Source organism: Quercus lobata, chromosome 1, assembly GCF_001633185.2.
Source record: "Quercus lobata isolate SW786 chromosome 1, ValleyOak3.0 Primary Assembly, whole genome shotgun sequence".
In the NCBI taxonomy this organism is placed as follows: Eukaryota; Viridiplantae; Streptophyta; class Magnoliopsida; order Fagales; family Fagaceae; genus Quercus; species Quercus lobata.
The window spans coordinates 8,842,902-8,857,037 of NC_044904.1; the positions used below are offsets into that span (position 1 = coordinate 8,842,902).

At 37.9% G+C, this 14,136-nt stretch overlaps 1 protein-coding gene across 1 annotated transcript; it reads left to right on the forward strand.

The window, feature by feature from the left end:
• Positions 1–702: 702 nt before the first annotated feature.
• LOC115994609 lies at positions 703–9,974 on the forward strand. Its single transcript, XM_031118810.1, has 5 exons — positions 703–708; positions 1,291–1,712; positions 1,926–2,350; positions 2,745–2,866; positions 9,756–9,974. Exons 1-5 carry the CDS (start codon positions 703–705, stop codon positions 9,972–9,974), a joined length of 1,194 nt encoding a protein of 397 aa, XP_030974670.1.
• The last annotated feature ends 4,162 nt before the right edge of the window (positions 9,975–14,136 follow it).

The following is a 14,136-nucleotide window of genomic DNA, read 5'->3' on the forward strand; positions in this document are numbered from 1 at the left end:
TTTTCTTTTGAATGTTAGTCATTTTTAGCTTTACTCTGTTAATTTAGAATTTACACAGCCAAGGATCATGTAATGCAATTTAATTTTCCAGAAAGAATCTTCACTATATGCTTCAACATGTCTGAAAGTTGAGACCTTCCTTGTAGCTTTGCCAATTCTACACTCATTTCCAATTTCATCAACAGGGCTTTAATTATTTGTAGAAGTTGGAAGTTTTTTTTCAGTGTCTTATCTTTCTAAAAGGATATATGTGTGTATATATATATTTTGTTTATATTTATACTTTAAAATCTTACCTTGAAATTCATAATCTTTTCTTCTAAATCTTAATCTTTATTTATGTTGTTGGTTTGCGACCACTCTCATATTTTTACCTTTTAGACAAAAATTAGTGCTACCTAGTTTTTACTTTTTGGTTCCTATATTAAATGTATAATTATATATTGTTTGGTAGATTTCTGTTGAATCTACAAGTCATGATGGTTCCGTGTGCTTCTTTTATGTGGGGTTGATAAGTATGTATGTGATTATTATGAGAGAGAGAGAGAGAGAGTGATTTCATAGGATTTACCTTCTTTTTTTCTTTTACTTTCCTGTAGTAATGGAGGTTTAACTTTAGACTCTAGAGAGAGAGAGAGAGAGAGTGATTCATAAGACTTTTACGGCCATAAGCCTTTTTTTTTTAAAGCTTTTCCTGTAGTGATGGAGGTATGAACTGTTCCACCACAGATAACATTTCTTCACATTTGCAACTAAACCTGCAATAAAGGCTTATTATGCGCTCTGTAGTTAATATTTGTGATTCAAAATGAGGAATCAAGAGTCACTTCTAACGGAGCAAGAAGCACACATACAAACAAACTCTTTGTTCTAATCAGTCATTTGATTGAAGCAGTGCCATACCTTATGAGTGTTACTAGGCTTATCTGAACACTGGTAGCTGTCTATGTGGCTGGTCACTGATGTTTATGTGGCTGTTTTATGTTTGTTTTAGTGGCAGAATTTGTCAAAATCTGTTATAGGGCTGTTTTAAGTATGTTTTAAGCTATTTAAGTGTGTTTAATTTTTCTGGTAGCTGTTTATGTGGCTGTTTACTGCTGTTTATGTTCTCTAAACCCTTATTAATTATTTTCCTATTCAATAATAGTGATAATTTTCTAACACTGTTGTCTTCAAGGTTGTCTCTATGGGTCGCTCTCTTTTTAAACAGTTGCTTTTGACGACTTAGACGAGGATGAGATAATGAGGCGAGTTCTTAAGGGTTTAACATTATGACGTAAACGTCATCAGTATATCGAACGTGATCGTTTGGCAGGCCATAAAAGACTTTATCTTGACTACTTTGCCGACACACTAGTATATCCTCCTAATTTATTTCGGAGGAGATTTCGGATGAGTCGGTCTCTTTTTCATCGTATTCAATCTAAGGTAGAAACTTATGAATCTTATTTTATCCAAAAAAGAGATAATGCCCAAAAATGGGGTTTATCTTCTCTTCAAAAGATAACAGCTGCACTTAGGATGCTTGCATATGGAGTTACAGCTGATTTTATGGATGAGTATGTGCGGATTGGAGAATCCACTGCAATGAAAAGTTTGAAAAAATTTGTTAAAGCGGTGGTTGATATTTTCTTCAAGGAATACTTGAGGTCCCCAAACAACGAAGACATTGCTAGACTTTTAGCCATTGGGGAAAGACGTGGATTTCCAGGGATGTTAGGGAGCATTGATTGCATGCATTGGAAATGGAAAAATTGTCCGGTTGCATGGAAATGTCAGTACTCTGGTCACATTCGTGAGCCAACCATTGTTTTAGAAGCAGTGGCATCATATGATCTTTGGATATGGCATGCATTTTTTGGGTTATCTGGGTCAAATAATGACATCAATGTATTAGAACGGTCTCCTATATTTTCTAAGCTCGAACAAGGATGTGCTCCTGCAGTTAATTACTCAATTAATGGTCATGAGTATACAATGGAATACTACCTTGCTGATGGCATATATCCGAAGTGGTCAACATTTGTTAAAACAATTCCATCTCCACGAGGACAAAAAAATCAATTCTTTGCAAAAGCCCAAGAGGCTTATAGGAAGGATGTAGAGCGTGCATTTGGAGTGCTTCAAGCAAGATTCGTAATTGTGCGTGGACTTGCAAGATTTTTCCATAGTAAAGCGCTTCAAGACATCATGAAAGCGTGTGTAATTCTTCATAACATGATCGTTGAGGATGAGCGAGATGTAAATAAAGCGGTGGAATTAGATTATGAGCAAATTGATGACAATCCTACTATTCAACTGTCACAGGAGCACACAAATACATTTACGGAGTTCATTGAAACCCATCAAAGTATTCGAGACCATAAAAATCATTTTCAACTCCAAACAGACCTCATTGAGCATTTATGGCAATTACAAGGGGAGTTGTAGGAACTTAATAAGTGTGTGAGTTATGCATGTGGTGTTTTATTGTAATTTGATATAAGTACGAATCTTTTATACCTTGTTTGGAGTTGTTGCATTTTGATCATGCTATACCTTGTTTCATTGTTGCCTAAATGAATTAAATGAACAATTTAATGGCTGTAGGCTTGATATGTTGTGCACATGCATAATAAATCTAAATAGCAGATGGAATCTTGTTTGCTAGGTGTTATTAGAAATGTATCTATTATGAAAGATGTTTTTGTGTTGTTCATTTCCTTGTATGAATATTATTAATTCTTTTCGTTTCTGGTTTGTAGGTACCAACACTTGGGATAGATTTGAACTTCGTATCTACAAGCGTGTTATTGACCTGTTTAGCTCCCCAGATGTTGTTAAGCAGATTACCTCCATTACGATTGAGCTTGGTGTGGAGGTGGAAGTAACTATCGCCGACTCTTAAACATGGCATACTTCAACGTTATTGCTTTTCTAATCTCGTTAGTTTGGTAGAAATATTTTGTCTTATGTTGCACTATTATCCCAGAACCTTCACCCTCAACTTTGATTGTTGGCAGTCTGTTTTTTAGCACAATTTTCAAGTGAAAGAGAAGAGGGGTTTTTTATTGTCATTATTCAGTTGTGATGTTTGAATGTTTATTGACATATTTGATTCTAAATACCATTTAGTATGCGTACTATAACTTTATATATATGTGCCCGTTTGATATATAACTTATTTTTCAGCGTTTGAAAATGTGGTTATTTTGAAAGAGTTGTCCAGTGAGAACCTTACCTTGGCCTTAGTGTAATTGGTTTTTGTTCTTGTGCTAGCTAGCTAGCTCTTTGTTTGAACTAAAAACTTGGAATTATGTGACATATACCAAGTGATAACTAAGTTGATGACATTAATTTTTTTAATTTTAGAATTGTGAATCTCAATAAGCTTGACATATTTTGATTTGACATAACTGGTTTCTTCAAAGAAATGTTATACTCCCTGCTGAAACAGAGTAAATTGTGAGTTCAACTCAGTTGAATGGAGGATTTGTTTTCATCTAATGAATACCGAAATATATTTTGTTTGCTAGGTATTAGTGTATTACTAGAAATATATCTGCAAAGTTTGCTAGGTAAGGTTCACTTTTTTTCTCAAAATCACTGTTGGAAAAATGCATGACTGTTGAAAACCCCAGCAAAATGTGACCGTTGGAATCATAGGTAAGCTGAAAAAAAGTGACAGGATTAAAAAATAATATTTTAATAAAAATAGAGTTTTGGGATGTGGAGATATTGTAAAACAGTATGGTATAATGATAAAGTAACTTTTTGGAATGGTAAAATAGAGTAGAATTGGAATTTTCCAATGCTAATGCTCTAAGGGTCTACAAGGTATTTGAAAAGCTATTCATGGCAAAGCATGCCAAGGCAAGCCCCATATCAAAGCAAAGGTTCCCAAATACAATGAAGCGGACTAATGAAGCTTAGGGAGATCAACCTTGGTTATGCACTTATGCCACGAAACAGAGAATGTTTGAGTGATAGAATGGGGAGAGACCCAACAAAGGGTTCAACAATCTCTATATCCGCTACAACAAGCCAATGCAAACATGATTCTATTCAAAGTATGTGCTCTGCTCTTAAAGGGTGAATGACACAATCTGCGACTTAAGCATGCAGAATATATAGCACAACTCGTTACCATTGATGATGCCAAAAATTGTCAGTGAGCCACACGGTCCTCACGTGCTCTAGATAGAATTCGCGAAATAAAAACAAAGAAGACCTTGCAGAGAGTACCAATGTGGTACCGGCCAAATAACTTCCAGAGGTTAAATTAGAGAATTTTCAAAATTCTAGAATGCCAGAGTTGGGGTTAATTATGCATACCTTGGTTTGGGAGGGTTTTGGGGTTTTTATAGTAGTGTAGAGCTGACATTTGTTTCTTGGCAGAGAGGGTTTTTTCCTTGTAGGAAAGATCCTCATTAATGCATATATTTTGCGGGATCCTTTCCTTATAGGGATTCCCTTGACTAGGGTTTATCGTAAGGCACAAGATATTTCCTTGCATAGATATTCGTGGAGGCCAAGCAAAGCCTCGCTGGACTCATCACGCTCTTTTATTCCCTTTGACTTCTTTATTCTTGTCGGCCTCTTTCTTCCTGTCGGCCTCTCGTTCCGTCGTTTTGTGTAGATATTGTCGGGTATTGAGGTGGGGTTGTCGGCCTACATCGTCGTCGCTTTCGTACTCTCGTGTATGCATGTGAAGCTGACGAGCTCATTGGAACTGTCAGCTTCCTCGTATGTGACAATTTTACTTCTTTCCCAGAACACCCTTATCAACCATCAAAGGCTCAACTAACACATTAGCTAAAAGCTGTAGCAGATTTGTTGCGGCTTTTAGCTAATGTGTTTGTTGGGAAACACATCATTCCAAAAGGCTTTTACATAGACACATATATTATAAATTTGTTTACGTGACACTAATAGTATTTTTGTCATGTCAGCTTGTATGATTTTTTTAGTAAAATTTGTAGTATTTTTAATATATTTATATATATATATATTTAATATGTGCCAGTGAAAATAAGAGGTTATGGAGGTTTCCAAACAACTAGAAACTATACCACTCTCTTTGTTCCATCAATATAAACTTGACACATGTCCACTATCTAGTTAAATCCTACCATTTTCCCTCTCTTTATTTCAATTACCAAAATAATAATAAAAAATAAATAAATAAATAAAAGAATAGGTCCTTTCATATATATATTTATATATATAGCCAAAGTTTTTAGAAAATTCAATTAGATTTTAATTGGATTCTCAATTTTGTGCCATGTGTTCCATTTAATTTTTAATTTTGTGCCAAGAAAAGTATTGAGTGTAAAAATCAAAGAGTCCAAATCAAATTAGATTCTAAATTGGAATTTAATTGGAGTCAAATTTTCCGTCACGTGTCTATCTTAGTTTTTAATTTTTGTGACAAGTAAATTATTGGGTACAAAAACCAAATAGTCTAAAACTAATTAAATTCTAGATCATATATATATGAAGGGATGTTGGGCCCAGGAGTTCATTATCTGTTTATATATTGGACCCGTGGCCTAAGCCGAGAATGAGAGGACATTCGAGGAGGATAAATCTTTGTCAGAAGAGATAGTGTTAGTAAATAGAGAAGTTAGTTTTGGTCATAATGGTTTAAGAGGGTGGGCTAAGGATAAATGCATCCTTAGCTAGCCAAAGCCGAGGTCCGAATATGTGGGTTGCCGTCCCAGGGGATGTTCTAGGGAGTTCTGCTGGCATGGATAAGCATTGTAGAAACAAAGTACAGAGGGGAGTCCTAAAATATCTGAGAAGAAAACTGTTACCACCGCATGAATTGCTATGCAGCTAACTCTCTGGCCGCATTAATGTGGAGGTGATGCCTGAACAGTAGAGGCCAGCCTTATAGCTACTATAGAAGACTTATGGGAGGTGCTGATAGGACAAGTATCAACACCAGCCACTTGGCATGCATGTGGAGGGCAAAGACGAAAGGAAAAGTGAATATAAAAGAGAAACGATGCAAGGAAAGATGGGGATCGGAGAAATCAAGAAAGAAACACTGTAGCAATCTAGAACTAGACTTGTAATCATACTTAAGAACATTATATAAGAATCAGTCTCCTCAGACATTGCCGAGGACGTTCTTTCTTCAGTTTAAACCTGTATATTTTCACTCCTTTGTCATCAAGCCTACCTAACTTGTTGTTTGTTTAACTAATACCCAGTTTTTCTAACCATTCTCTACAAATTCATTGTTTTGGGCTTTTTGGGCCTAAGTTCATTCATACCTTAGGCTAGGATTTCAAATTTGGTCCTTACAATATATATATATATATATATATATATAAAATGAGAAATCATTACATATTATATTTTAGAAATGTATGATTTAAAAAAAGTATAAACTAATACCATATATAATTTGAGTTTCTTTTCCAAAAAATGTATAATATGAACTGTATAATTGTAATTGTTTTTAATAGGTCAAACAATTTTGAGACCAGTTTTCGATTAAATAAAAAAAAATTGAAGTATGTGTTAATGTGTGTATTGGTTAAAATTCATATAATTTGGTAAAAATATTTAAAATTATTGGCCCATACCTCACTTAATATGCTAATTTCTATATATAAAAAAAAAAATTAGCTCATTAATAATAATAAATTGATATATATATATATATTTTTTTTTGAGAAACAAACACACATACATGGGGAGAGGGAAATGAGTTTTAACACAAAAACACACCACAACTCCACTTAAAAGCCATGATAACTTTTAAGGGAAGATGGGGCAAGTTATATTACATACAACACACTTTTTTAAGCAATGTGGGATAATTACCCACTCTTTTTTTGTTTTTTTTTAGAAACAAAAACACACACGTAAGGGAGAAGGAAATGTGTTCTAATATAATGGCATGCCACAACTTCATTCAAAAGCCGTGATAACAATCACACCCTGTTGTTTTCATTTTTGATAGATGGCCATAGGAAATAATTGAATAGTCAAATTGTGCACTCAATTGACACGTGGGTGTCGTGGTGGATTGTCAATTTGTCACGCAGGGGCACACTTAGCATTTTTTTTTTCTTTTTCTTGAGTAATCACTTAGCAAAATTAGAAAGAAACAAATCTGATTTGGGCAACAAAATTAGTATAAGGGATGGTTAATAAATAAAAAATGTGACAGTGTGATGATATGGGCTATTTGTTTTTGATAAATTAATATTTGGACAAAGTTAACTACAAAATTGGTTATAGCCTAAAACTACAACCTTACTCAATATATTTTAATTAGAGGTGAATTTTGACAAATCCACCATTGGATTACATCTTTTTTTTTTTTTTTTTACTCCATTCTTGCAAAATTTCTTAAATTGTTTAAATTGCAATTTTTTATAATTTAAAATTATGCATAAAATATAAGTTTATAGATCATATAGTAAATAATATCCGATTAACACAAGATTTGATATGTATATTAAGAGCGTAAAAAACATGAAATTCAATGGTTAGATTTTCAAAATATGTAATCATATTTATTTTATTAAGTAAGACTATAACCTTAGGTTACAACCAATTTTGTAGTTAAATTTTGTCCTTAATATTTTATTGATCAATTTGGCCGAAATTTTCTCCAATAAAGTTGAAATGACTCAGTATAGGGTTTTTTTTTTTTTTTTTTTTTGGAGGAGAAAATAGAACGACTCTGGAATAGCTAGTATTTTAATTTAAACCAAGATGAAATTGAAGTACTTAGCCTGAGTGATTTTGTACATAGCCTGAGTACCAGAATGAAAAATGTTGGCTAATAGATCGAGCATGTAATTGACTCCTTTAATGGGATCAAATAGTAATGAGGGGAAAGTAGGAAGGTCCCACCTAGTTTATCAAAAGATGGTAAGGCAAAGGCCTAGAGAAGACCTTGTCCAGTTTATCAAAAGATTTGAGAATGTTTCTCTGGATTACTATGGAGACATGAAGAAAAGGAGCTCGTGGAGACCTGCATATCCAACATGCTCTTTGATTACGGGCTAAATCTCGAAAATCTATGCATAACCCAGTTTGTTGACCGGCTACAAAGAATTAGGAAGACCGCGTTAACCATGAGAATAGAGAGAGTACCAGTACCCCAGGCCATGACAGCGTCAGTAGGAGAAAAGAGGAAGAGATCCGAAGGAAAAGTGGCCGAGGAACCACCTATGATCCCATGTGCTGCGGAAGAATTGAATCATGTTTTGGATAAATGGATTGGAGATGGAATTGTTAGGCTATTTACTTTATCCAAGTCACCTACTGAGGAAGAAAGGAAGAATTCTTTGTTTTGTAGGATTCATAACTATGTTAAGCACTCTACCAAGGATTGTTGGACCCTTCGGAGGCTTTTTCACAAAAAACTTAGGGAGGGGACCCTGAAGCTCACCCAAAAGGAGCCTGAGGTGCAAAGGAACCCTTTACCTAACCACGAAGGGAAAGGAGTGGTGGCTATAGTAATCCATGGAAACTCTGTGGAAGTAGAAGAACCTAAATGATCCTTTCATCCAAGCACAATTAGGACTCTTCAAAATATTCCTAAGTTCAGATCACTATTCAATCAATTGGGATTTGGGCTAGAAGCAAGAAGGATGGCCACAGAATCCCTCATAAGCATAGCAGCAGATTCGGGGGTGAAATGTCTCACAGCAGAATCCTATGCCAGCCGAGCTTACTTGGAGACAACCAATGCAATAACCTTCACAGATGAAGACGTGGAAGTTGAACATCCAGATCATCGCAGACCCCTTTATTTAATGGCCACCATAAATGGTGTCCAAATCGGGAGAGCGCTGGTAGACACAGGGGCATCACTTAGCCTCATAGCATTAAGTACCCTAGAAGTTGTAGGCCTGATTGGCAGGAGGATCCTGGGGGCTCCTATGGAAATAACATGATTCAGAGGAGTAGCAGAATTGACTAAGGGATATGTGTAGCTGGCCTTAAGGGTGGGCCCAATAGTAGCCCTAACTAGATTTCACGTGATTAACTCAGAAGAGTCTTACCATGTTTTGTTAGGGCACCCTTGGCTCCATAAGCATCGCCTCATTCCCTCCACGTACCACCAATGTGTTAAAAGGAGATTGAACGGAAGACCCATAAGAATCCCTGCCAACCCAAACCCTTTCAGCCAAGGAGAAGTGAATTTTGTAGAAACAATGTTTTACGATGAGTTGGAACCAGATGATAAGAGCCCAACATTGGGGACCCTAGGAGCACCTGTCTTGGAAGAAGAAGAAGGAAGGGGTACCCATGACCTAAGGAACCTCTTGGACAGAAAAAGGCAAAAGAAGGAGATCAGCTTCTTAGGATCCTAGGAATGCGTAGTGGTACAAGAGCCCAGAGGAAGGCTAATATATCGTTTATGAAGATATGCAGGGACTGAATGCACCGTGCAAGAAGGTCCCGAACCACCAGATTGTATGACGGCTCAAGAAGAAATCCTAGAGGACCTAGTCAAAGAAGAACAAATCTAGCCCAAGAAGGAATTGGAAGAGCTAAACTCAGGGGCTGGTCTGAGATCCCAGAAACCTGTTTTCATTAGCAGTCAGTTGATAGCATAAGAAAAAGAACAGTTAGTAGCATTACTCAGGAGATATGTGGATGTGTTCGTATGGACATATGATGAGATGTCTGGCCTAGATCCAGGACTGGTAGTCCATTCTCTCAATGTGGACCCAGGAGTCAAGCTAGTGGTCCAACCAGCTAGAGTCTTTCACACTGATATAGTGGCTTAAATAACTCAGGAAGTCAAGAAGCTACTGGCATCTGGGTTCATTAAGCCAATCTGGCATCCTAAATGGCTCTCCAACATAGTACCCATGAAGAAAAAGAATGGCCAAATTCAGTGTTGTGTGGATTTTCACAATCTAAACAAGACATGTCCAAAAGATGAGTTTCCACTACCTAATATTGATCTCCTTGTAGATTCAGCTGTCCATGTTTTCAATTATGGATGGATATAGTGGGTATAACCAAATTCGTATGGTTGTCAAAGATTGTGAAATTTTTATTACATTGTGATGCCCTTTGGCCTTAAAAATGCAGGGGCCACATACCAATGAACCATGACAGCTATCTTTCATGATATGATGCATAGGGAAATGGAAGATTATGTGGATGACATTGTGATAAAGTCAAAAACCAAGGCAGAACACTTCCAAGTACTTGAACAAGTTTTTGAAAGGTGTAGGAAGTACAAACTACGCATGAATCTCGTGAAGTGTGCCTTTGGAGTATCTGCTGGAAAATTTCTTGAGTTCCTAGTACATCACAGAGGCATGAGTGTGGATCTAGCTAAGGCCACGGCCATCGCAACAATAAAAAGGCCTACAACGGTTAAAGAGCTCAAAAGTTTCCTAGGGAGGGTCTCCTACATCAGGAGGTTCGTGCCAGGATTAACTTCGATCACAAGCGATTTATCCAAACTGTTGAAAAAGGGGGCTAGGTTCACTTAGGGAACTGAATAGCAGGAAGCCTTTCACAGGATCCAGTAAATCATGAATCATTTGCCTACCTTACAAGCACCAGTACATGGGTGACTCCTGTTGCTATATTTAGCATCAAACTCCCAGGCTATAGGAGCCCTGCTAGCACAGGAAGATGATGATGTAAATGAAAAACTCATTTATTATGTGAGCAGGACACTAAAAGATACAGAGACTAGGTACCCCCCAGGATAGAAAGAGCGTGTCTAGTGGTTATCTACGCATCCCAAAGGCTAAAACGGTACTTCTCAGCCCACCAGATCCTCTTGGTGACCAAATCACACCCCATAAATGCACTCCTTCATCAACCTTTCCTAACGGGAAGAATAGCACAGTGGATGGTCTTGCTCTCTCAATATGACATCGGCCTCAAGACCCCCAAGGCTGTCAAAAGTCAAGTCATAGCAGATTTGCTAGCTCAGTTCCTAGGGGAAGAAGAGTGTTCACTAAGTGAGGAGATCCCTAGAGAGGTGGCAGTGGCAGAACTCCTAGGAAAGAAGTGGACAATGAGGTTCAATGGGTCAGCCACCACAACTTCAAATGGCCTAGGAATTATGCTAAGCTGCGAAGATGAGGATACCATGCCATTATCCTTCAAGCTTGAGTTTTCCTATTCTATAATGCTGCTGAGTACGTGGCATACTTGACTGAGTTGGCCATAGCGCTTAGCATAGGAGTAAAGCATATGGGGGTTTTGGGAGATTCCAACCTCGTGGTTTCCCAAGTCAAGGGTGACTTCGCACTAAAAGAGCAAAGTTTGATAGCTTATAGAACTTGGGTGCAAAAGGTGGAGCAGAAATTCCAAGCCTTCAATGTGGAGTATGCCCAAAGGAGTGAAAATAGATTCGTTGATGCACTAGCCACCTTGGGATCCCAGATACCATTTAAAGGAAAAGGTACTGTGATAAGGGTAAGTAAGCAAGAACATTCCATCATAGGGATCCTCAAAAAGATGTTCCCTGAAGAACTAGAATAGAAAGATTGGAGAGATGAGATAAAAGCGAAAATAGAAAAATTGGGGCATGAAGGAAGCATCAAAGAACTAAAAGATTATACTTTGATAGAAGGAGAGCTGTATAGGAGGCTGCCCAAAGGGATCCTGTCCAGATGTATCAGCGAGAAAGAAGGGAGGCTGAGATTAGAAGAATTATATAGCCATGTTTGTGGGATTGTAGAGAAAATCAGCCTATACAGAAAGGATGCAGCGTATGGGGTACTACTAGCCAAATACGAACAAAGAGGTTGCAACTGTATAGGAGGAATGTCAAAGGTGTTGGCTTTCAGTGGACAAAGGAGAAAGTTATGTTGTGTTTGTGACAGAAGATTAAAGAACCCCATTCATGGAATACTTGGCTCAAGGGACCCTGTCAACTGACAGGGCATTGGCCCACCAGCTCAGGAAGCTTGCCATTAGATACTTCTTGTAGAACGGAATCTTGTTCAAAAGAGGGTACAACGGGGATCCCCTAAGATGCCTGGGGCCTAGGGAAGGTAGAGAAGTAGTTAGGGAAGTCCACTCTGGTGATTGTGGAGGTCACCCAGGGAAAAGCAAACTCTACAGGCAGTTGTTGCAGTTGGGGTACTACTGGCTTACAATGAAAATGGACTCTAGGGAGATGGTTAAAACATGCAATGAATGCCAAGTACTTGGAGATGCAATTCATACTCATCCAAATGTGTTGCAAGATATGACAACACCATGGCCCTTCCACACTTGGGGGCTTGATCTTATAGGACCCATAAACCCTCCTTCCAATGCCCATATATGGATCTTGGCAGCCATCGAGTATTTTACAAAATGGGTAAAAATTGTCCCTTTGAAAAAGGCCACTAGAGCAGCTGTGGCAAACTTCATTCGGGAACACATCATCACACGGTTCGGGATCCCTAGGAGACTGATCAGAAACAATGGAACTCCGTTCATAAATAAAGATATGAAAAACCTAACCAAGTCATATCACATCAAGCATGGGAGGTCTACACCATATTATCCACAAGGAAATGGTCAGGCCAAGACTACTAACAGGGTGATACTGAAAATCTTCAAGAAGATGAAGCATGAGTATGGGGGGAAAATGGAGTGCCCACCTGATAGATGTACTCTGGGCATGTAGGAACTCCTTGAAGACAGCCACGAGATTTTCACTGTTTTCCTTAGTTTATGGGACAAAAGCTATTAGCCCCGTAGAGCTAGTCATCCCTACACCTAGAGTAGTACTCGAAGAAATCCAAGAAGGCACAAATGGCACAAATAGTGAAAAGAGGTTGGTAGATCTAGAGGGGTTAGAAGAAGAACGAGAAGTGGCCAAGAGGAGAAGCTAGAGGTACCAGCAAAGGATGGCTAAAGCATATGCACAAACAATACACCTAAGAGCCTTCACGGATGGGCAATTGGTATTAAGAGCAGCAAATCATATGAGGAAGAATGTCCTAGGACCCTCCAAATTTGCTCCAAAGTAGGAGGGACCTTACGTCATCAGGGAAGCCCATGGTAGTGGATATTACTACCTCACAAAGGAAGATGGAACTGCCCTGATGGACCCTATAAACGATAAATGGCTAAAATAGTACTATACGTAAAAAAGAAAAAGAAAAAAAAGGAGAGGCCCCAACACACCGAGCCCACCTTTTTTGCCACTTTCCAATTTGCTAAGTGTCTCATCACTCTTTGTATTTTCTTTTTTCTTTTGTCATGAACTTTATTTAGTTTTTTTTTTTCTTTTTTTCCTAAGGAGCCCATGGTAGAAGGGCATTCTGTGATCCCTACTATCTTTGTCAATCCTTCTATATTCTTTAGCACGGCAACTACGTTTAACGGAATCTTCTATTTCTTAAAAAAAAAAAAATTTTGAGCTATAACTAAGATGTATAATTGCATGGTGTTACATAGCCCAAATGTGGGTAAGCATGGGTAGGGTACCTAGGCCAGTGCAAAAAAAAAAGAAAAAAAACTTTAGCACATGATCTAGGACCCACACCGCAATTAGTTCAAGCACATGGTCTGGGACTGCAGGGAGGAATAAATACCCGAGGTATCCAGCCCAGTACTTGTCCCAAAATAGGTCTGCCTGGTTCATGACCTAGGGCTTTAAAAAAAAAAAAAAAAGCCTAAAGCACCCAATTCAGTACTCGTGCAAGAACGCAACCACTAGGGTACCTGGTCCAGGGCCTACTGCAAGGATTTGTAGGGACCATGGTCTAGGACTCAGCCAAAAAAATGAGAAAGAACATAATACACACTAAAAAAAAAAAAAAGATCCATATGTTATCACAAAGAAAGCAGTCAGAAGTAGTTCTCAAAAAATAAAAATGATAAATAAAGATTAACTTATACAACCTCAATTGTCTGAAAGGGAAAAGGGGAGAAGAGGAGAGAAAGGAACTAAGGCATAAGACCGGTCAGCAAAGAGCCTCCTGAAGGAATTGCAGGAACAGTTGAGGAAGAAAGAACTAGTTGCTTCTTAACTTTCAAATCTTGCAATGCCTTGTGAGCACGAGCTAAAGCCTCCTCAGCAGCAACGATATCAGCATCAAGGTCCTTGGAGGCCTTTCTCTAGAATAGCACGTGGGCTAAGGAATGTAAATACTCCAGCAAAAAGGACAGATTGAACTTGGCTTCTATAAGATCCTGCACCATTCC